General features: G+C 40.9%; 1 protein-coding gene across 1 annotated transcript in view; it reads right to left on the bottom strand.

The window, feature by feature from the left end:
- Nucleotides 1–22,849, bottom strand: part of PITPNC1 (phosphatidylinositol transfer protein cytoplasmic 1) — a 259,261-nt gene that overhangs the window by 15,074 nt on the left and 221,338 nt on the right. Inside the window, exons 7-8 of the mRNA XM_060763096.2 lie at nt 22,691–22,846; nt 15,156–15,219 (exon numbers count right to left, since the gene is read on the bottom strand). Coding sequence (XP_060619079.2) covers nt 15,156–15,219; nt 22,691–22,846 — 220 coding nt within the window. The remainder of the gene's footprint in view (nt 1–15,155; nt 15,220–22,690; nt 22,847–22,849) is intronic.

Genomic DNA, 22,849 nt, shown 5'->3' on the forward strand with positions numbered 1-22,849 from the left:
TTGTATGTGAACTATAAATTCCAGCAACTACAACTCCCAAATGACAAAATCAATCCCCCCCCCCCCCCGCAACCCCACCAGTATTCAAATTTGGTCTTATTGGGTATTTTTTTTGCCAAATTTGAATACTAGTGGGATTGCGGGGGGGGGGGGGGGGGGGATTTATTTTGTCATTTGGGAGTTGTAGTTGCTGGGATTTCCAGTGACTGAAAATACACCCTGCATGTCAGATATTTACATTACTATTCATAATAGTAGCAAAATTACAGTTATGAAGAAGCAATGAAAATAATTTTAAGGTTGGGGGTCACCACAACATGAGGAACTGTATTAAGGGGTCGCGGCATTAGGAAGGTTGAGAACCACTGCTCTAGGAGAATGGATGGAAAGTTTCCAAGTTTCCATTTAAAGAATCCCGCTTTTCCTTAGAATATTTATTCACTTAAATACTATTCTGCCCTATATTGTACGATCTTGCAGAACTGGATGCAGCAGGGTAGTCTAGAAATGGAAACTTTGAATTAAAGTAGCGCTGGAGAGCTCTGTTGTGTCCCACATGAAAAAGATTTGTGCTCTACATGCATTCCCACTGATCGTGACCACTGAGAAAAAAAGCATTTGTGTCATTGTTCTCCCCTGTGCAATATTTGCAACATCTCCCCTCTTTTCCATCTGCTTTCGGATTAGTGCAAACTGAATGCTTATAGGGATTTGAAGTAACCACCGAGCTGCATCAGAGATCTAACCGACAAGGATTTACTGTGCTCTGAAACCTGCCATAATTTACCTGGAGTGTCACTATGTGCTGTCTGTTCCTGGAGAACAATTCTGGGTCAGAGTGTACATTGCAGCATGGACCTTGGTGGAAAGGACTGCACTAGGACAGTTTTTGTACAATCCTGTTCCAGCTGGCATAGCAAGATGAGATGTCAAACTGCTACCTTGGTGCACCACACTTAACTCTAGCCTCACAGTTTTGTTCTTCTATGGGAGATAACTCAGGGCCGTTCCACACAGCCCTATATCAAGGCAGGGAATCCCACATTATCTGAGTATGGACTCAGATAACCCAGTTCAAAGCAGATATTGTGGGATTTTCTGCCTCGATATTCTGGGATATAGGGCTGTGTGGAAGGGCCCTCAGGCTGGATCTACACTTTGCCCAGGATCTGATCCCAGATTATCTTCTTATCCCAGATTACCTTTTTATCCCAGATTATCTGGCAATGTAGACTCATTTAATCCAGTTCAAAGCAGATAATCTGGGATTGAATTCTGGGGGCCCTTCCACACAGCCCTATATCCCAGAATATCAAGGTAGAAAATTCCACAATATCTGCTTTGATCTGGGTTATCTGAGTCCACACTCAGTGGGATTTTCTGCTTCGATATTCTGGGATATAGGGCTGTGCGGAATTGCCCTCAGGCTGGATCAACACTGGCCTATTGCCCAGGATCTTATCCCAGATTCTCTTCTTATCCCAGATTACCTTCTTATCCCAGATTATCTGGCAATGTAGACTCATTTAATCCAGTTCAAAGCAGATAATCTGGGATCGGATTCTGGGGGCCCTTCCACACAGCCCTATATTCCAGAATATCAAGACTGAAAATCCCACAATATCTGCTTTGATTTGGGTTATCTGAGTCCACACTCAAATAATGTGGGGGTTTTCTGGCTTGATATTCTGGGATATAGGGCTGTGTGGAAGGATCCTGGGATGTCTGAGTCCACACTCGGATAATGTGGGATTTCCTGCCTTGATATTCTGGGATATAGGGCTGTGTGGAAGGGCCCTGGGATACAGGGCAGTGCAGATCCAGAAGGAGTATTTTTAAAACTCTATACTCCAATTTTACAACCTCTACTCCAACAAAACAACCAACCAGGAATTGTGACACATTATTCTGATTCATTTTGAAGTTGGAGTACAAGGGCCCAAAATAATCATCATATTAAATGCCCATTTAGTTTATCATAGCTGCCATTTGAAATGTGCAGCAGCTATGTCAGTCCACCTGAGGCCCCATCTACACAGTTTTATAATCCAGTTTATCAAAGCAGATAATCCACATTATTTGCTTTGACCTGGATTATATGAGTCTACACTGTATTATAATTTGGTTCAAAGCCGACAATTTGGATTTTATATGGCAGTGTAGAAGGGGCCTCAGTATTTGTCCCTCGCCTTATTTTACAAAAATAAAAACCAAATCACTAGGCACCGACCAATGTTTTGAACAATGGGGAAAAAAAGCTTTGTAAGGGAGGAGCAAGTGGTTTTGTGACATCACAAGTAATCCCCCAATCGACCCCAGACAAGAAGAATGGATTTTCCCCAAGTTTACTCTTTTCATGGTGCACAATTTGACTTTGTGTGTGTGTGTGTGTGTGTGGGGGGGGGGGGGGTGGTGGTCTTTTCTTTGCGCTAAGAGAGAGGAGATTGTAGTTTTCAAGACACTACATACACTTCCTTTGGCATGGCTGTCTATTTCATCCACAGGAGATGAAGGTTGATTGCAAACTTTTATGTTCGTTTGTTCATGCATACTTTTCTCATATTCTCGAACATCCTCCATAGTCATATCTGAAAAAAGTTCAAGATGATGGGAATTTCTATTAATTCATTCTAGACTTTATTTTTTTTAAGGCAAAGGTTTTGGGGAAAAATATCTTTCTAGCAAAAGCCAATAAAGCAGGAAGCTTTTGGGGGACATCACTTGTTAAGACAGTTTAAGTTAAACCAGCCAAGGAAGGTATGAGATGGTTAATTTGGAGGAAAAGATTGTATAGGAATGCTTGGAAGCTGGGGTATTTTTTGTGAAGTGAGCGAGGCAAGAGGGTGCAGGGTGCTTTGCTAGAAGCAAACATCTTCTAAAATGCTTTTAGAAGATTTCCTGGAAAAATTAGGAAGGATTAAGGAACAGCTCAAGAATGTACTTACCTTATCAGAAACAATCCAATGAAAGTCTACATTATTGTGTTTAATGACACATTATACTTTATAACAACAGCATATATTTATTATTTTAACAGTACACAGCTCAGGTTTTAGAAAGTAGGCAAGTCAGAAAATATGCAGGTTATTATGGTGAATAACAGATTAATTAAATTTTCTGTATATATATTGCAATGTAATAATAATAATATATCATATATAAAAATAATGATGAAATATATTATATTATACGACAACTTATCATATAGTACAATGTATTATATAATACTAATAGTATAATATATTGCTAGCACATTAGATATACTGTATTGTGGTATAATAATATAGTACAATATAATAATATATAATAATATAATAATTGTATAGTATAAATTACATATAATATAACTAATAATATTTCAGTACAGTAGTATAGTAAGGTAAAGGTAAAGGTTGTCCCCTGACATTAAGTCCAGTCATGTCTGACTCTGGGGTGTGGTGCTCATCTCCATTTCTAAGCCGAAAAGCCAGCGTTGTCCGTAGACACCTCCAAGGTCATGTGGCCGGCATGACTGCATGGAGCGCCGTTACCTTCCCGCCGGAGTGGTACCTATTGATCTACTCACATTTGCATGTTTTCGAACTGCTAGGTTGGCAGAAGCTAGGGCTGACAACGGAAGCTCACGCCGCTTCCCGGAATCGAACCTGCGACCTTTTGATCAACAAGCTCAGCAGCTCAGTGCTTTAACCCACTGCGCCACCGGGGGCTCCAGTAGTATAGTACAGTATAGTAATATATAATATTAATATTGTGCTATGCTAATAATATAATATATTGTATATACATATAATATTGATAATATTATAATTATACAATATAATAATATATAATAATTATATAATATAATAATATATAATAATATTGTAATATAGCAATACTAATATATTAAATATAATTACTACTGATGATATACAATAATATAAGATCTACTGTTTTATTATTGTATATTTATATATTTCAAGTTGTAATGTTTTTGATTGTGAGCCGCTTTGAGTCTCCATATGGAGAGATAAACCGGGATATAAATAAATAATGTTTTTTTAAAATTAAATTTTGCTTTTATTCCAAAATTTTTAAAATTTTAAATATATATATGGGTACATCTGAAAGTTGCACTCTTGGGCTATCCAATAATGCAACATGCCACCAAGCTCCAATAAACGGGATTGGGTATGTGTGTGGCACATGTACTTTCAGCATGTTCCAAAATCTCCAGAAACATGCACACACAGGCAGTTTCCCTATGTAGAGGTTACCAGTTCTCTTTAAAAGGAGAAGTGTTCTTACATTCCCATATATTCCACTAAGGGGCTGAAGTAGCACAGCGGGATAACCGCTAGCTGCAAAAAACTTGCTGATCGGAACATCAGCAGTTTGGAGCCGCGAGTTGGGGTGAGCTTCTGCTGTCAGCCCTAGCTTCTGCCAACCTAACAGTTCGAAAACTTACAATGTGAGTAGACTGGCAGGTAAAAGGCGCCCATGCAGCCATGCCAGCAAACACGACCAGGAAAGTCTATGGACAACAGGCTCCTTGACATGGAAAAATAGAACAAGAGCACCTCCCCATGGCCAGAGTTGAGCATTGCCTCCAGACACCGAAGATGGAAGGGAAACTTTTGCCTTTGTTTGTATTATATGTCACTGTTATTATTGTATAAAAGGCATTGAATGTTTGCTTATATATGTGTATACCGTAAGCCACTCTGAGTCCCCTCAGGGAAACAGAACAGAATATAAATAAAGTGTGTTATTATTATTAAACTAGCATGGCTAAAATTGAGCAGAACAGGGTATCACCCCAATATAAAATATGGTGCCACTATAGTATTTTATATTTCCACTAACATTAAATGTGGATTATGCTATCTTAGTGTGTTTTTCTCCTCACCACTTGGAATGAAGGAGCATTACATCATAAACCAAAGGAGCTTATAAGCAATGGAAAATGCATGATCAGAAGCATTTTTTGCCAAGCAAAATACAAGTTCTATATTTTTAATAATGAAATAGTACGGCAAAGGTTACTGCATATTAAGAGTGCATTCATTCCCACATACAGTAGATCTACCTGGAAATAAGACCCACGGAATGGAAATACTTTTGAGTAAACAAGTTTAGCATCAGGGATTAGTGTGAATTGAAAGGGATAAAGCACTTGGGTCAACAAAAATGGAGTAAGCCAAATCCTGCTGTTATATAATATTCCATTTAGTTTGTCTGATACCATCAATTGCTGTGTGCACCTTAAACATATAACAAATATATTGAGGAAAGGTGAGGATTGAATTCGGATATATTTGAAAAAATCCTTTCTTTGTTACTACTGCAACAAACATTACATTATTTACACATCTGAATTATTTAAAGTAATTGTCAAGTGATAGCAAGACTAGGCTGGCTGTCGCAAAGAAAGGCTACAAACCTACTGCAGTGCTCATGCTTCTCAAAGGGGAAGTTTACATAATTATTTCACTGGGACAACTTTGCCTCGCTTCCAAGTTGCCTCAAGCATCCAGTCTCTCACTCCTGCTTATTTAGTTGCTTGAGAATAAATTTGCCATTGTGTGGGTGAGGGAAAGCTGACTTTTGGGGGTCGCGCTGGTAATGGACATCTGTTGCCTTATTTGCAAACGTAAAAATGAAATATGTTTGCTTCAAGGAGGGCTGTACATGTAATGACAAGGCAATTATGCAGAGAATAGAGAGCTCATACACTTAAAACTGTTCCGAATTGGCAGGCACAGTCCCAATTAATCCCCTGTCATCGTACTTCGTCAGCAGCTTATAAAACGCCTGCCCAATTTCTCTCTCCTCTGCCCATTTATCCACCTTCCCCTTGGCTTACTTTAGCAAAATGAGTTCTAAGTAGTTTACACTCAATTAACACAATGGGAGGGAAAGGGGAGGAAGAGGCAGAATCTCGTGGACTCAAGCAAAAGTAAACCGGTGCAACCTCTTCATCACACTAGAGAAAAAATCCACTTAAAATCTAGCTTCTGTGGTCTTTTCTGTGGTCTTAGTTTTTGTGGTCTTCATTAGTAACCATTTGCCAAATTGGGCCACATGGGTCCCAGTTTTCATTCTGGAAAAGGACGGTTAGAGAGATTTGCAGTGTATCTCTCTCTCTCTCTAACCTACCTAGCTTAGTTCCAGCTTTGTTGTTGTTCATTCGTTCAGTTGTTTCCGACTCTTCGTGACCTCATGGACCAGTCCACGCCAGAGCTCCCTGAGGGTCGTCACCATCCCAGCTCCTTCAAGGTCAATCCAGTCACTTCAAGGATACCATCCATCCATCCTGCCCTTGGTCGGCCCCTCTTCCTTTTTCCTTCCATTTTCCCCAGCATCATTGTCTTCTCTAAGCTTTCCTTTCTTCTCATGATGTGGCCAAAGTACTTCATCTTGGCCTCTACTATCCTTCCCTCCAATGAGCAGTCAGGCTTTATTTCTTGAAGTATGGACTGGTTGGATCTTCTCACGGTCAGAACTTTCCTCCAGCACTACAGTTCAAAAGCATCTATCTTCCTTCTCTCAGTCTTCCCTGCGTTCCAGCTTAGATACAGACTATTTGACAAACCGCATCTCCCTATACAGACCAGCCTGGACACTGCAGTCAATGGAGGAGTTCCTCCTCTCAGTTCCACCCCCGTCCCAAGCATGGCTGGTGAGAACGAGAGAAAGGGCCTTCTCCGTGGCTGCCCCCCACCTCTGGAATTCCCTTCCTAAGGAGGTAAAGATGGCCCTCTCCCTCCCTGCTTTCAAAAAACTGAAGACATACCTTTGCTCACTGGCTGACGAAGAGGAGGATTAGTAGTTGGTAATATGAGAGGCTGCTGATAAGTCTTTGGCTTTGTGTTCTTGTTTTGTTTCTATGATAACAAATGTTACTTCACATGAAAGCCTTATGTATCTAATATATGTTTTCAAAATTTTGTGTTTGTGGCAACAGTGATTTAGGCACACAGGAAAACAAAATGGCAGAATCTAAGACGATATTCACAGCAAATGAGAACAGAGGAGTGATTAAATTCTTGTTTCTACATGGAAAGTCCACGAAGGATATTCATGGTGCTATGTCGCAAACATTGGGGGATTAATGCCCTTCATATTCTACAATTAAGAATTGGGTTGCCAAATTTTAAACGGGCCACTTCAGCACCAATGATGAGGAATGTCCTGGATGACCGAGAGTAGTTGTTGTTCCATCGATCGTCAATGCTTTGCACAACCTCATGCTGGATTAGCAGCGAATTTCAGCTAAAGGAATAGCAGACATCATGGGGATTTCTCATGAACCTGTTTGCATCATTATCCATGAACATTTGAACATGAAGAACCTCTCTGCAAAGTGGGTCTCCCACCTTATTCACTAGATCTATCTCCCTCTGACTATCATCTGTTTCCAAACTTGAAGACACACCACAAGGGTACCAAATTTCACACCATTTCTAATGCCATGGCTGCTACGGATGACTGGTTTGAGGCACAACCAAAATCCTTCTTTTTGCAAGGCTTACAGAACTTGGAATATTGATGTAAGAAATGTGTTGATATCAGTGGAAAGTATGTGGAATAAATGTAAAGTTTCATCTTCCTATCTCATTTCTTTCTGGGTAAAGCCAAAGACTTATCAGCAGCCCCTCGAACTACCATTATACCCCTGATTAATAGTTACCATCCGTATCCATGCCCTGCTCACCCCACCAGCTCAATAGATATCTTGAGAAATTATTAATCAATTTGCCCCAAAGAAATGGGAAATTGTTTCCATTTGATATTTGATGTTTTGTCTTATGTCTTTTACAACAGGCTGTGCTTTTTATTTAATTTTAGTTTGCTAAGTTATAATTTATATTTATATGTTGGGTTGTATAAATTTTATTAGTATGGATGTATGGTTGTTGTATTCAGGCACTGAATGTTTGCCTTTTATGTTTGGAATCCGGCCAAAGTCCCTTTGGGAAAATGGATCAGAATATAAATAAAGTGTTGTTGTTGTTGTTGTTATTATTACCTACCCACCCGGAGCCCCCGGTGACGCAGTGGATTAAACCACTGTGCCGGCAGGACTGAAGAATGACAGGTCGCAGGTTCGAATCCGGGGAGAGGCGGATGAGCTCCCTCTACCAACTCCAGCTCCTCATGCGGGGACATGAGAGAAGCCTCCCACAAGGATGATAAAAACATTAAATCATCTGGGCGTCCCCTGGGCAACATCCTTGCAGATGGCCAATTCTCTCACACCAGAAGCGACTTGCAGTTTCTCAAGTCGCTCCTGACACGACCAAAAAAACCCTACCCACCCAACCTATGCATGAGTGTGAAATAGAACAGTGATCAGCAGTTGAGAGGACAGCCATGAATGGACAGAGGAATGGCTCCTCTCTTGCCAATCTGCTCTGGAAGGTCATGAAAGAAAGTGTTGGGAAGTGCAATCGGAATAGCAGAGGTCTAGTTGCATAATACTGGAAGGAACCCAAAATACAATCCCAAATATATCTTGTGAAAAGGCTCTGTGTGTTCTTGTATGGATGTGCATTCATTCCTTTATGTGCTAAAGCTACTGTTGATTTCTTTTTAATCTTTCAATACCAAAAAAAGAAAAGAAAGAAAGGGTGGGAGCGGGGCTGACTCATGGGCATTATTCAATAGATGCCTACAACAGTCAAATTACATTGCACACGTCTATTGCAAAAGCTCTGAGTGCTCTTCTGGGGCCTGGGTTCCTCTGCCAGGGTACAGCGCAAAGAACTACATAAAACTACAAATTGAATGTGAGTCCCACAGGCAATGACAGCTCCAAAACATATTATTAAACGTTGGAAAACTGATGAGCTGTACACTGTTATGAGTTCTCCACCAAGTCTTTACCAAAACTCATGTACGTTTAGTAGGGTGGAGAGTGCATTTTTACAGGGCCGGTGGACTATCATTCCCCACCCTATGATTAATGTTGCGTAAAAATTTCCTCCTATATACCATTTTCTTATTATATGTCTATGAAGATGTTTTATTAGTCTGGGTGAGCTGTTCTCTCATTCCCATTCTGACAGAGATGAGGGCTGAGGGTATAAGGTGCTTTTGGTCTCTGGCTCTGATGGGCCTTCAGATCGTTCTGTGCGCCGTAAGGGAGTATTATATCCTCTTATGCCCTGCTCTTACATTTCTGGCTAAGATTATAGCATGCACTTCTCGTCCACGCAAGATGGATCTAGCCCATTAACAATGGAACGTCTCCAAAGTGCCTCTCATTAACGTAATCATTCAAAACATTGCAGCTGTCTCCTTCTAACACACCTTTGTGAATAAATCAGGATACATCCATCTCTAAATTCTCGTGTTCTCAACACTGTCTTGCATTTTTTAAAGGAAATGCTGGAGAAAAAGAGAGCTGTCAAAATCCTGGGATTATCTATGCACACTGTTTCATTTTAATGTTATGTGTTGTCAAATATTTAGGTCACAAAGTAGCCAAGATTTATTTATTTATTTACTTGCTTATAGTATTTATATTCCGCCTTTCTCACCCCGGAGGGGGCTCAGGGTGGGTTACAGTGTACATATACATGGCAAATATTCAATGCCATAGACAGACACACAGAGGCCATTTAACATTCCACCTTCATGAGAGGATTCTGGCCACCAGGGGAGCTGTCGCTTCACTGGCCATTTCTGACACTGATGGAGTACTTCCTCATTCTTTGTATGCTTGCTGGAGATTTTTATAATGTCGTAAATTAGCCTCCCCGCATAAGCAGTACCAAAATTCCCTACTTGACAGATGCAACTGTTTTTCGGGCTGCAAAGGTCGAAAGCGAGCTACAAAATGGTCGGAAGCTCACTCCGACCTGGGCTGGCTTTGAACTCATGACCTTTTGGTCAGTAGTGATCTAATGCAGCTGACTTTATATATATCTTTTATGATATTTCTCTTGTTCATCTTTCTTCCAAAACCATGGGTATAGTATGGAGTGCACTTTTCCAAAACTACGGGTATAGTATACCAACTGCTGCTCTGGGCTAGAGTGAAGAGAGAGGGGCCAGGATGACAGTTGCACCTTGCTTCCTATAATATGCTATTAATGCTGCAAATAAATAAATAAATAAATATAGTTGGGTTGTTGTGAGTTTTCCGGGCTGTATGGCCATGTTCTAGAAGCATTCTCTCCTGATATTTTGCCCACATCTATGGCAGGCATCCTCAGAGGTTGTGGGGTCTGTTGCAAACTGGACAAGTAAGGTTTATATATCTGTGGAATGTCCAGGGTGGGAGAAATAATTTTTGTCTGTTTGAGAAAAGTGTGAATGTTGCAATGGGCCAGCTTGATCAGCATTTAATGGCCTTGCAGCTTCAAAGACTGGCTGGGTATTGTCTTGGGAGCCCAGAAAACGCACAACAACCCAATGAATCCAGCCATGAAAGCCTTCGACAACATATGGGTATAATATTGATGCACTTCCCATTAAGGAAATTCATGTTTCTTTTTGTACTGCTACAGCTCTTTACCCAATTGTTGATGGACAACAATCAATTCTGACTTCACATATATAAATCAATTACAATTTTATTAAATTAAATTAATAATATATCAATGGATAATTAATTGAAATGTATATATACTAGGGCTTGCCAGATGTTTTGAACTACAATTTCCATCAGTCCTAGGCAGTAATGTAGCATGATGGGAGCACTATTTCACCAACATTTGTATTTATTTATGTGCCCCTCGTTTCTTCCAGACTGGGTTCAAGGTGGTCAGAAAATCAGTACATTGATGTATTGCTGTGAAAAAAATCATGCCTTGGGCTGTTTTACTGAGGCAAGAATTGCGTAATCTAGTAACACAGTTCTTCAGTCTTGAGAAAGAACTCCAGGAATAATCCTAATTCATTTTAATAAGGATACATTGCAGAGGAAGGAGAAAGAGGCAGATTTGGGCAGAGAATGATTTAGTGGGTGAGCTTATTGCTAAGAGGTTTTCACATGTGAGGTTTATAGCATACAATGAATTCATTCTAGCACTGTTTATCTTAGCTAGAATGGGCATTATATTCCTTTGCTACACTAATAAATTTTATACATGGAGGCAGGGAATTGTGAAAGCAAACCGCCTTGATATCCTGGACATTCAGGCATTTATGCAGAGCCATTACCTTACATTTAATTCCTTTGTCCTCATGATTTTAAAGGATCAGTGCATATACTGCTAGCTGCAGGAAAGTTGCTGGCTGGAAGGTTGGCAGTTCTCAACTGTCAGTCCTAGCTCCTGCCAATCTAGCAGTTCAAAAGCATGCAATGAGAGTAGAACAAGAGGTACCGCCTTGGCGGGAAGGTAAAAGGACATGCAGACATGTCTGTAACACAATCACAGATTTCCACCATGTCTCCTGGGTCATCGACTGGGAGCCCCTCCCTTCAACAACAATACTACATCTGCCTGCCACCTCAGGAGGAGGAGGAAATCCTGCTGCTTCCCCCCTCCCCACAAGCCAGCTAAGAGGAGGAAGGGGACTGAGGAAGAGACTTTAAAAACACCTGTCTCCTGGCTGTTGCTTACTACATCTGCCTGCCACCTCAGGAGGAGAAGGAGGAAATCCTGCTGCTACTCCCCCCTCCCCCAAGCCTGCTAAGAGGAAGAAGGGGACTGAGAAAGAGACTTTAAAAACACCTATCTCCTGGCTGTTGCTTACTACATCTGCCTGCCACCTCAGAAGAAGGAGGAAATCCTGCTGCTCCCCCCCCCCCCCCCCGCCCCAAGCCTGCTAAGAGGAGGAAGGGGACTGAGGAAGAGTTTTTTAAAAACACCTGTCTCCTGGCTGTTGCTTACTACTTCTGCCTGCCACCTCAGGAGGAGAAGGAATAAATCCTGCTGCTACACTCCCCCCGCCCCCAAGCCTGCTAAGAGGAGGAAGGGGACTGAGGAAGAGACTTTAAAAACACCTGTCTCCTGGCTGTTGCTTACTACATCTGGCTGCCACCTCAGAAGGAGAAGGAGGAAATCCTGCTGCTACTCCACCCCCCCCCCCCAAGCCTGCTAAGAGGAGGAAGGGGACTGAGGAAGAGCTTTTAAAAACACCTGTCTCCTGGTTGTTGCTTACTACATCTGCCTGCCACCTCAGGAGGAGAAAGAGGAAATCCTGTAAACTGCCTTGAGTTGCCGAAAGGCTGAGAAATACAATAAACAAATAAATAAATAAACAAACAAACAAACAAATAAATAAATAAATAAATAAGACTTATTTTTTTCTACAGAGTAACCTAATCATTTTCTTGAATTTTTTTCATCAGGAAAGTTCAGATAATAATCCTTATTTCACAAGAGCAATTAATGTGTCAAGTGTGCTTTGAAGATTAAAAATGTTAAGCTCTATTGTCCGAGCCCTTCTGAATTTACTCAGTGAAGCTGTTAATTTTTCCCAGCAGTACAAGGTGATTTCCTCTGTTGTGTTATTCTATTTTTATTTTTATTGTCTTGTAACCTACCCAGCCTTTTTCTTTCTAGCTTGAATTCTTACATTTTACTAGTATTTCCTCCAATGAACAAGTATTTCCTTCAGTTCAGCTAGCTTCAACCAAGGCTTCTTTAGTATAGAAAAAGAAACTGCACATTATTTGGAAATTGTTGTTGTTGTGTGCCTTCAAGTCCTTTTCATGGGTGCGAGGGGAACAGAATCTTGGTTTCAAGAGTCGTGGCCCAATGCTCAAACCCTTACACCATGACGGCTCTCTGTGACTGTGCTAGCCTGTGCCAGATTTGATTTGAAATTTCAGAAGATGTTGAATGTATAAAACATTCCTAGATTTTAATATAAAGCTATAAAACAGGGAAATTCATATACTATGGAGCAATACTTCCATTTACGGGGCTTCTTCTTGAATTATTATTACTAGCCAGTGTGGCAGAAGGTTTCTGATGGATTTTCTGACCGACAGTTCAATAACTCAGGAAGCAATATGAAACACACTCATCATATGCCTGCAGTAGTTGCATAAGGAGTTGGTCACAGAAGATTTAATGGAGCATAACTTTACATTCCTGGTGGCAGAATCTTATCTAACTGTCTTCCCACCCACCCATTGTTCCTGAGCTACAATTAGGCATTTGGGAAATGGCAGTGACTGATTCATCCAGATTTATCATAATGGACAGATTTTACTGCTTTTTTTTTACTTTCCTAATATAAAACAAAATCTTGTCTCTTTATTGTACAGTGTGGAAATGTTAAAGTTATTAATGTCTGCCATTAGCCTGCAATCGTCAGAATATTATTAGCACTAGGATTACCATAACTGCCAAGCATGCATTGATCTCGAGGACTACATCAGAACCAACTGGATATTTTAAGTTAGTTTTTTGCTTTTTTAAAGGGGGGCCGTGGTACCGCAACGGGTTAAGCTACTAGCTGCAGGATATCTATCGACTGGAGGGTTGGCAGTTCAATGCCATGAGTCAGGATGAGCTCTCGACTGTCAGCTCTGGCTTCTGCCAACCTAGAAGTTCGAAAGCATGCAATGCGTTTGGAGCTTCAGCGTGACCAGATAAACACAAAATTGTAATACGAACACGGAACAGCCAGGCCCATAGCCAGGATTTCGATTCGGGGGGGGGGGGGGGGGGCTGAGTTTGTTTCAGGGGGGGGGGCTGAGTCTGAGTGAAAGAGGGTCTACCCTAGCAAACCTTTTGCATATGCGATATATTATGATGATCAGATCATGATATGAATAAACATAACAGTTTAAATATTACACTAGTAAGGCCTTTTCGCGAACCACCATGAGAATTTTGGGGGGGGGGGGGGGAGCTGAAGCCCCTCAAGCCCCCCCCCCCCCCCCGGCTACATGCCTGGGAATAGCTAAGGCAATGTAAACAGACGAGGAATTGGACTGGAGGACATTGGGTTTTTTTAATAGTTTTTTAGTTTTTATAGCTTTTATGGTTTTTATATGTATTTATGATGTGAATTTAATTGTTTAAACAGATATACATATACTTATAAGGCATCTAATTGTTGCCGGTCTGTATGCCACCCTGAGTCACCTTCAGGCTGAAATAGGTGGGATAAAAATGATGTAAATAAATAAATAAATAAATGCAAGTAGATCAATAGGTACCAAATCAGCAGGGAGGTAAAAGGGTGCACTGTGTAGATATTAAAAACATGCCAGCAACATGATCAGAGATGTCTATGATAACAGGGTCCTCGGCATGGAAAAATGGAACAAGAGTACCTCCCCATGGCCAGAGGTAAGCATTGCCTCACAGACACCAGAGATGACAAAGGGGGGAAGACCTTTAACTTGTCTGTGTATTGTATGTAATTGTGTAAAAGGCATTGTATATTTGCCTTATATGTGTTTCTGTAATCTGCTCTGAATCCCTCCAAGGAGATAAAGCAAAATATAAATAAAGTATATTATTTATTTATTTATTTATTTTTCAAAATGCTGGCTTCTCTTTGCTTATCTCTTAATGCAAGTCACAGATAACTTACTCTTAATGTAAGTTGCAATGAGCGACCAGTGGTAGACATAACATAACAATATGTTTTGGATTTTGGGAAGAGTTTGCAAGGTTAGGGATTCAATATACAGATTTCGATTGATCCCGTTTTATCCCAGGCTCAGCCTTCCATGGAAATGTTTTAACACAAAGTACTAACTGGTTTCAATTTCAAGGCCCAATGGCTTGGTACCAATTCGAAAATTGTATCTTTCTCTTATGTTGAAACTGGTTTCATTTTAACATAACATGAGTCAGAAAGGAAATTCTAAAACCTTGAGGTGGTAAAGAAGCATGTACACAGGTATTATGATGTGTGAAGCACTGCTGCAGGATTGTAGCCATGTCTATGAAGTCTTGCATTCATTCTCAGTTGCCAAAAAGCAGAGTTACATTCAGAATTGTTTAAACGATATTCTTTAACATGGATCAACAACGATTCTCTGTGCATCTTTGGCTATGAAGAAAATAAATGAGACAAGCGAGTTTTTTTTACAGAAGGCAAGAAATACAAGCATCATCCTCTAGTCATGGCTGGAACTAAAACACAGAAAAGTGGACAGAAAAGTGGAACACAGAAAAGTGTGCCATACAGTGAGTGCGGCCTTAGACATTTCTTAGGTGCATAATGTGCATTCATTTGGAAACATTACTTACCGTACCACTCATCCACCCACGCAAAAGCCTGTCGGTGACCAATCAGCAGTATATCTCTGACTACCTGTAACAAGGATAAAGATTTCACTGAGAAAAGAGTAATAAGAGCAACTAAGAGCTATACATATGCACTCGACTTGAACTTCAAAGACTCTACAGCAGCACACCGATAAGGCTTTTCGGGTGATGCTGTACAAGTACGGCAGAAGAAAATCCATTCATCAGGATTCGTGGACTTAATGCGGCCCCAATGGTGAGGTGAAGGGGCACCTCACCAGGAAGGTGTAAGTGAAGGGCGGAGCAAGCTGCAGGCGTCCGGGGCTCCCGGTGTATGGAAAAAAGAGATAGAGTGGCTCTGGGCCCAGAAAAACACAACTCTCTTATCTGTCTGGCCCGCCCTTGCATCCTATTACCGTACCTCTTCCTCTGCCTCTCAGATCTCGCTCCTGAAGACTGCTGTGAAGTGGTGCATGTGCGCATGAGCGAGATCTGAGAGGCAGAGAAGGAGGTACATTAATAGGAATGTTACCATATTGAAATCAAATCTCATGCTTTAAATTTTTTTATTTGGTGTGTGTTGGAAGAGGGGTAGTCTTATACGGCGAGGATATCCCAAACTCTATATTTTAACTGGAAAAGTTGGGGGTTGTCTTATACGCCCAGTCATCTTATATGCCGGAATATACGTACTTTAAAACAGCATCAATTGCCCCATCTGGCATAAATCTGCCCACACAAAGCAGGTGAATATAGCACTGAATGAGACATGTAGAATAACCACAGGATTTCTTAAACCTACACTTGGTGATAGACTTTATAAGCTAGTTGGCACTGCCTCCACTGATGTGCGACAGGAAGTTGCTGCCAATTGTGAGAGAAATAATATTGAACACTGTGAAAGCCATCCACTATATGGCTATCGGCCTCCTCCCAGTAGACTTAAATCAAGGAAAAGTTGCATGAGAACCACCACTTCTCTTAATGTTACCCAGCAACAGCAAGAATATCCCTCTGGGAAGAAAAACCAGGCAATTCCACCTGGATGCCCCCCCCCCCCAAATGAGGGTCTTCCTTCAGGGGAAAACCAAGAATGGACAACGTGGAAGTCCTTGCACAAACTCAGAAGTGGAGTGGGCAGATCAAAACACAACCTAGCAAAATGGCGTTACCTAGAAGAATCCTCCACCTTGTGTGACTGTGGAGCAGAACAAACAACTCCGCATCTGTGTGTTTGCCCACAATACCATGCCTCGTGCACAGAGGAAGAATTGCTTAAAGCTACAGGCAATGTGGTTGTTGTTGTCTGTTTTTGATCAAAAACCATTTCTCTGCTTGCACTCCCTTTATTTTACCATTTTTATACTTATTTGTTTATGCAATGCTTTTGACACAACATAAATAAAACTGCAGAAACGGATAGTGACAACTATACATAGAGATATGGGGAATATCTAGATTTTGGGGCTACTAAATTCATACGGCTTTCTTTTCTAACACTGAATGTGTTCATTTCATGTATGAAAAGTCAATGTTCTTCAAAAGATTGAAAGCCAGGATATAAAAATATCAAAGGTAGATACACTAGTACATAGACTAGCACAGGCTTAAAGATTCATTGTGGTAAATTGGCAATGAAATAGGACTAGCAGCTAGTGAGTATTGTTGTTGTTCATTTGTTCAGTTGTGTCCGACACTTCGTGATTTCGTGAGTATTGTTAACTGCCATCAAGTCAACTTCAATTCCTGTGCATTCACAACCATGCAAAGGAATTGGAATAACAATGGGATGAAGAGTCCTGACTTTGACATTCAATTATTCTACTCTAACAGTGGCCTCTTGACCAGAGAACAGCTTGCACATTATGTGAATTAAATGTTTTTGTGTAGCCATTTATTTAAGTGCAATCTATAGATTTACACAATCAAAAGCTTTCCTCCCCCCCCCCCCCGCCCTGTAATTTTTTGATGTGCACTATTGTTCAATATCTACTGTATTTGTAAATATCATGTCCCATGACTGAGGATGAAATATACCCTGAACCATGAAGCTCGGTCAGTATAAAATGTGCAGATAGAAAGCTAGTATGCTTAAATTCCAATATGGCCCCTTCTACACAGATTAATAAAATCCAGATTATCTGCTCTGAACTAGATTATATGGCAGTGTAGACTCACATAATCCAGTTCAAAGCACATAATGTGGATTATCTGCTTTGATATTGTAGATTATATGCTGGTGTGGAAGGACCCCATGTAACACAGTTTTTGTTCCTGGGTTATAAATATTATGTTTTAATTGGTTATATCATAAAACATGGAAAAAGTCTATTAGACTGCAAAAAAACTTTGTTTTTGCAGGACATCCTGAAGCATATTGTGCTATAGTTTTTTCAATGAATATCTCATCAAGTCTCAATCAATTCAACCTAGTTTGTGGCAGCCACAAAAACAAAGTTTTTGGAGATTAAAAACTACTTTTAAAGAAAGTACGACACAATTAAACAAGAAATAACACTTTCAAACCAGGAGCAGAATAAAAATAAAATCTTGTTCACAGTATTATGAAAAAACAAATTAAAGATACCCTCATCCTGTCCTTTCCTGGAAACTCGCTGCCTTAGTTATTGTCATAAGATGACTCCTAAAATGTGGTTATGACTAGAGGTGAATTTTTCCTAATGAATCATATATGAAAACTTTGTCCCAGCTGACTTTTCTAGCTCTTGTGTACTAGTTGTGTTTTATTCAAGGGAGAAAAAACCTACACAGAAACAAAGTATGTGCAGTTTGAAGACATGTTTCTATCCATGATGGAACAGTACTGGGAACATGGCACCGTGCCACTTTATGTTGCATAATTCATAAACCCGCTACGTTAATAACTTTCTGTCTGTTTCATTGTTTTCCAAGCACATCCCCAAGTTTGTCAGCAAGAATTTGCAAAAATCACCAAAACATACAGTACACTTGGATCCAAGGACTTCTTCCAGAAGGGCTTATCCCTTCTACAATGCCTTATAAAATCCAGATTATCTGCATTGATTATATGGCAGTGTAGACTCATATAATCCAGTTCCAATCAGAAAATGTGGATTATCTGCTTTGTTAACCTGGATTATATGGCAGTGTAGAAGGGGCCTACATTTGAAGGTGGCTGTTGGTTAGGGCCATCCAGTCCAAACCCTGCCAAGAAGCAGGATAGTCACATTCAAAGCATCCCAGGCAGATGACCATCCAGCCTCTGTTGTGCACATTTTTACTTTAAAATTCGTGCTGATGATTTATTTATATTTTATTTTAAAATAGTATTACATCTAGTCTAAACTAGAGGCACTTTCTGAGAAGCAGGCCCAGATTTTTTAAAAAATAAATAATTCTGGCATAGTTCAAGGGAAGTTAATCCCAAGTTGAGCCAACAATGTGATGTGGCAGCTAAAAAAGCCAATGGGATTTTGGCCTGAATTAATAGGAGTCTAGTGTCTAGATCCAGGGAAGTCATGCTACCTCTCTGTTCTGCCTTGGTCAGACCACACCTGGAATCACACCATGTCCAATTCTGGGCACTGCAATTAAAGGGAGATATTGACAAGCTGGAACGTGTCCAGAGGAGGGTGACTATAATGATCAAGGGTCTGGAGAACAAGCGCTATGAGGAGCGGCTTAAAGAGCTGGGCATGTTTAGCCTGAAGAAGAGAAGGCTGAGAGAAGACATGATGAGGGCCATGTATAAATATGTGAAGTCATAGGGAGGAGGGAGCAAGCTTGTTTTCTGCTGCTCTGGAGACACAGATCAATGGCTTCAAACTACGGGAAAGGAGATTCCACCTGAACATTACAAAGAAATTCTAAACTGGGAATGCTGTTCAGCAGTGGAACTCTCTGCCCCGGAGTGTGGTGGAGGCTCCTTCTTTGGAGGCATTTAAACAGAGTCTGGATGGCCATCTGCCTGGGGTGCTTTGAATATGATTATTCTGCTTTTTGGCAGTGTTTGGACTGGATGGCCTATGAGGTCTCTTCCAACTCTATGATTCTATGAGTTCTCTGAAAAGTGGGAGAACTTGAATCACACTTATATCTTATTTTATCTGGACCCTTTGAGCATGCACCAGGAGAAGGAAGTATGTTTGCCATGAAAATGAGCAAAGTTTACACTCTAATACTCCTCAGAGAGATTCCTCATCACATAGTATACTCCACAGCATATTTTTTCTCTCCCAGTTCCTCTTTTGCCTGTTCAGACCTTGAACCTAAGATAAGCATAAATGTGCAGACTTTTCAGCACATAAATTATAACCAGACCTTTGGGTGAGCAAGTGAAATATATCTCATGTAGAAAGACATTGAAAAGAAGAATGCAGGACAGTTACATTCTTGTTGTGTAAGTTTCTGTCTAGATAGCTTGGTAGATAGTGATGGGGAGGAATCAGTCAGTCATCATGTCATGTAGTCCTAGAAAAAATGTTTTTGTTTTTTTCAGGGGAGAGAATTGAAATCTAGAGCAGTGGTTCACAACCTTTTCTTTGCACAGACCCCCTTTTAAAAACCTTTTGTACCTGCGGACCTGCCAAGACTTAACTCAGGATCTAAGGCACTAAACTATATCAAATAATTACGTCAATATTTTAGGACAGGTCACAGGTTCGAATCCGGGGAGAGGCGGATGAGCTCCCTCTACCAGCTCCAGCTCCTCATGCAGGGACACGAGAGAAGCCTCCCACAAGGATGATAAAACATCAGATCATCCGGGCGTCCCCTGGGCAACGTCCTTGCAGACGGCCAATTCTCTCACACCAGAAGCGACTTGCAGTTTCTCAAGTCACTCCTGACATGACCAAAAAAAAAGTCAATATTTTCATGAAGGTCCTTCATAAGTCTGGGCTTTAGCATAGTGGGTTAAACCACCAACTGTAGAAAATCTTGCCAATCGAAAGGTTGGTAGTCCAAGCGCAGGTTGGGGTGAGCTACCACCGTCAGCCCAGCTTCTGCCCATGTAGCGGATTGAAAATAGTAATGTGAGTAGATACCGCTTTTAGCAGGGAGGTAATGCCGGCGATTCTATCAAAGGATGTCTATGGGCAACAAAAAGCTCCTCCCCACAGAAAATAGAACGACATCACCACCTTGTGGCCAGAGTTGAGCACAACCTCCAGATGCCGGAGATGGGAAAAGCCTATACCTCTGTATGTCCTTGTTAATTGTATAATGATTTTCTGTATATGTGTCCTGTAATCCACTCTTAGTCCCCTTGGAGAGATAGAGTAGAATATAAATAAAGTATATTATTATTATTATTATTATTATTATTATTATTATTTTAAAAATTAGTGAGAAGGGGATATAAGTTAATCTGTTAATGCACACACTCCTACCATAATATAATATTTCAATTATAATGATTCCATACAAATTTAAAATAATAGAATCGAGACTAGAGTGGGACGGCTTGGAAAAAAGATTTTTTCCCCAAAGCCATTTTTTTGTGAGAAAATATGAAAAGTGTGTAGAATATGTTCTTTTCCAATGATAAATAATATATCTATGGCATGCCATTCAAACCATATAACATGAAGACCTTTACGAAAGATTTCTGAGACTTTTTGTTTCTACACACACTTTTTTTTCGCAATTTTTCTGGAAAAATTGAATTTATGGGGGTGGAGAAAAGGTTTTTTTTTTTAATAAGACATTGCGGGAGATGGGACAGAGAGTTTCATCTATGCTGATGATAGTGCCATCACTGCCCAAGCAGGGAGTTTTGAAATGGTTGAACAGAAGCTCTCCAAAGCTTTAGGTGTTCTTACTGCCTATTACAGGGAAAACCAGCTGATTCCTAATCCATCTAAAACACAGACATGTGCGTTTTTCATCTTAAGAACAGACAAACATCTCGAGCTCTGAAGATTACCTGGGAAGGAATCCCACTGAAGCATTGCAGCACATCCAAATGCCTGGGTGTTTCCCTGGACCATGCCCTGACCTACAAGAAGCATTGCTTGAATATCAAGCAAAAAGTGGGCGCTAGAAACAATATCACAGCCGAGAAGGCCCTGCCTCTCTTCCCCACCAGACGCATTTGTGCTGTTGACGGGAGCAAGAGGAGGGCCTCTCCGGATGATCTTAAATTGTGGGGTGGGACATAGGGGTGGATGCATTTGGACAAGTAAGCTGGGGGAGAACCATATAGAGCAGTGGTTCTCAACCTTCCTAATGCCACGACCCCTTAATATGCTTCCTCATTTTATGGTGACCCCCAACCATAAAATTATTTTCATTGCTACTTCATAACTGTCATTTTGCTGCTGTTATGAATAGTAATGTGAATATCTGATATGCAGGAGGTATTTTCATACACTGGACCAAATTTGGCACAAATACCCAATACACCCAAATTTGAATACTGGTGGGATTGGGGGAGGGTATTGATTCTGTCATTTGGGAGTTGTAGTTGCTGGGATTTATAGTTCACCTACAATCAAAGAGCATTCTGAACTCCACCAACGATGGAATTGAATCAAACTTGGCACACAGAACTCCCATGACCAACAGAAAAGACTGGAAGGATTTGATGGGCATTGACCTTGAGTTTTGGGAGTTGTAGTTCACCTACATCAAGAGAGAACTGTGGACTCAAACAATGATGGATCTGGACCAAACTTGGCAAGAATTGTCAATATGCCCAAAAGTTAAACACTGGTGGAGTTTGGGAAAATAGACCTTCACATTTGGGAGTTGTAGTTGCTGGGATTTATAGTTCACCTACAATCAAAGAGCATTCTGAACCCTACCAATGATAGAACTGGGTCAAACGTCCCACATTGAACCCCCATAACCAACAGAAAACACTGTTTTCTGGTGGTCTTTGGTGACCCCTCTGATACCCCCTCACGACCCCTCCAGGGGTCCCGATCCCCAGGTTGAGAAACACTGGTATAGAGCTTTATAGGTAAAAAAACAGCACTTTGAATTGGGCTCGGAGATGGACCAGCAGCCAGTGGAGCTGGCATAGCAGCGGGGTGGTATGTTCCCTGTATGTCGCCCCGGTTAGTAATCTGGCTTCTGCCCGTTGGACTAACTGAAGTTTCCGAACCATCTTCAAAGGAAGCCCCACATTATCTGCTTTGAATTGGATTATATGAGTCTACACCAGTCTATATGATTATATGAGTCTACACTTTGAACTGGATTATGTGAGAGTGTAGACCAGTGGTTCTCAACCTGTGGATCTCCAGATGCTTTGGCCTTCAACACCCAGAAATCCTAACAGCTGGTAAACTGGCTGGGATTTCTGGCAGTTGTAGGCCAAACACCTGGGGACCCACAGGTTGAGAACCTCTGGTCTACACTCTCACATAATCCAGTTCAAAGCAGATAATCTGGATTTCATATGGCATTTTAGAAGGGACCTCAGTCTCTTGCTGAAAAATGTACCTGGAACTCTGAAACCAGAATCACACCTCAAATTTATGCACCCTGCTGCTTCTGTTCATTCAAGAGACAGAATGGCCAAAGAGCAAAAAGCCCTGTCCTTGACCCACCTTGTGAACAAATTGCTCTACTCGAGTTTGAAGTCCCCACACTTCAAATTTCACAGACACCAATTTGTAGGAGCACATGATGGGCTCTTGAGTGTCTCTCCAGCCTTCTTTTAATAGGCCTCTCCCAGTCTTCTCTGATTTGAAATGTTTAGGATCCTA

The sequence above is a fragment of the Anolis sagrei genome, chromosome 2, assembly GCF_037176765.1.
Source record: "Anolis sagrei isolate rAnoSag1 chromosome 2, rAnoSag1.mat, whole genome shotgun sequence".
Lineage (NCBI taxonomy): Eukaryota > Metazoa > Chordata > Lepidosauria > Squamata > Dactyloidae > Anolis > Anolis sagrei.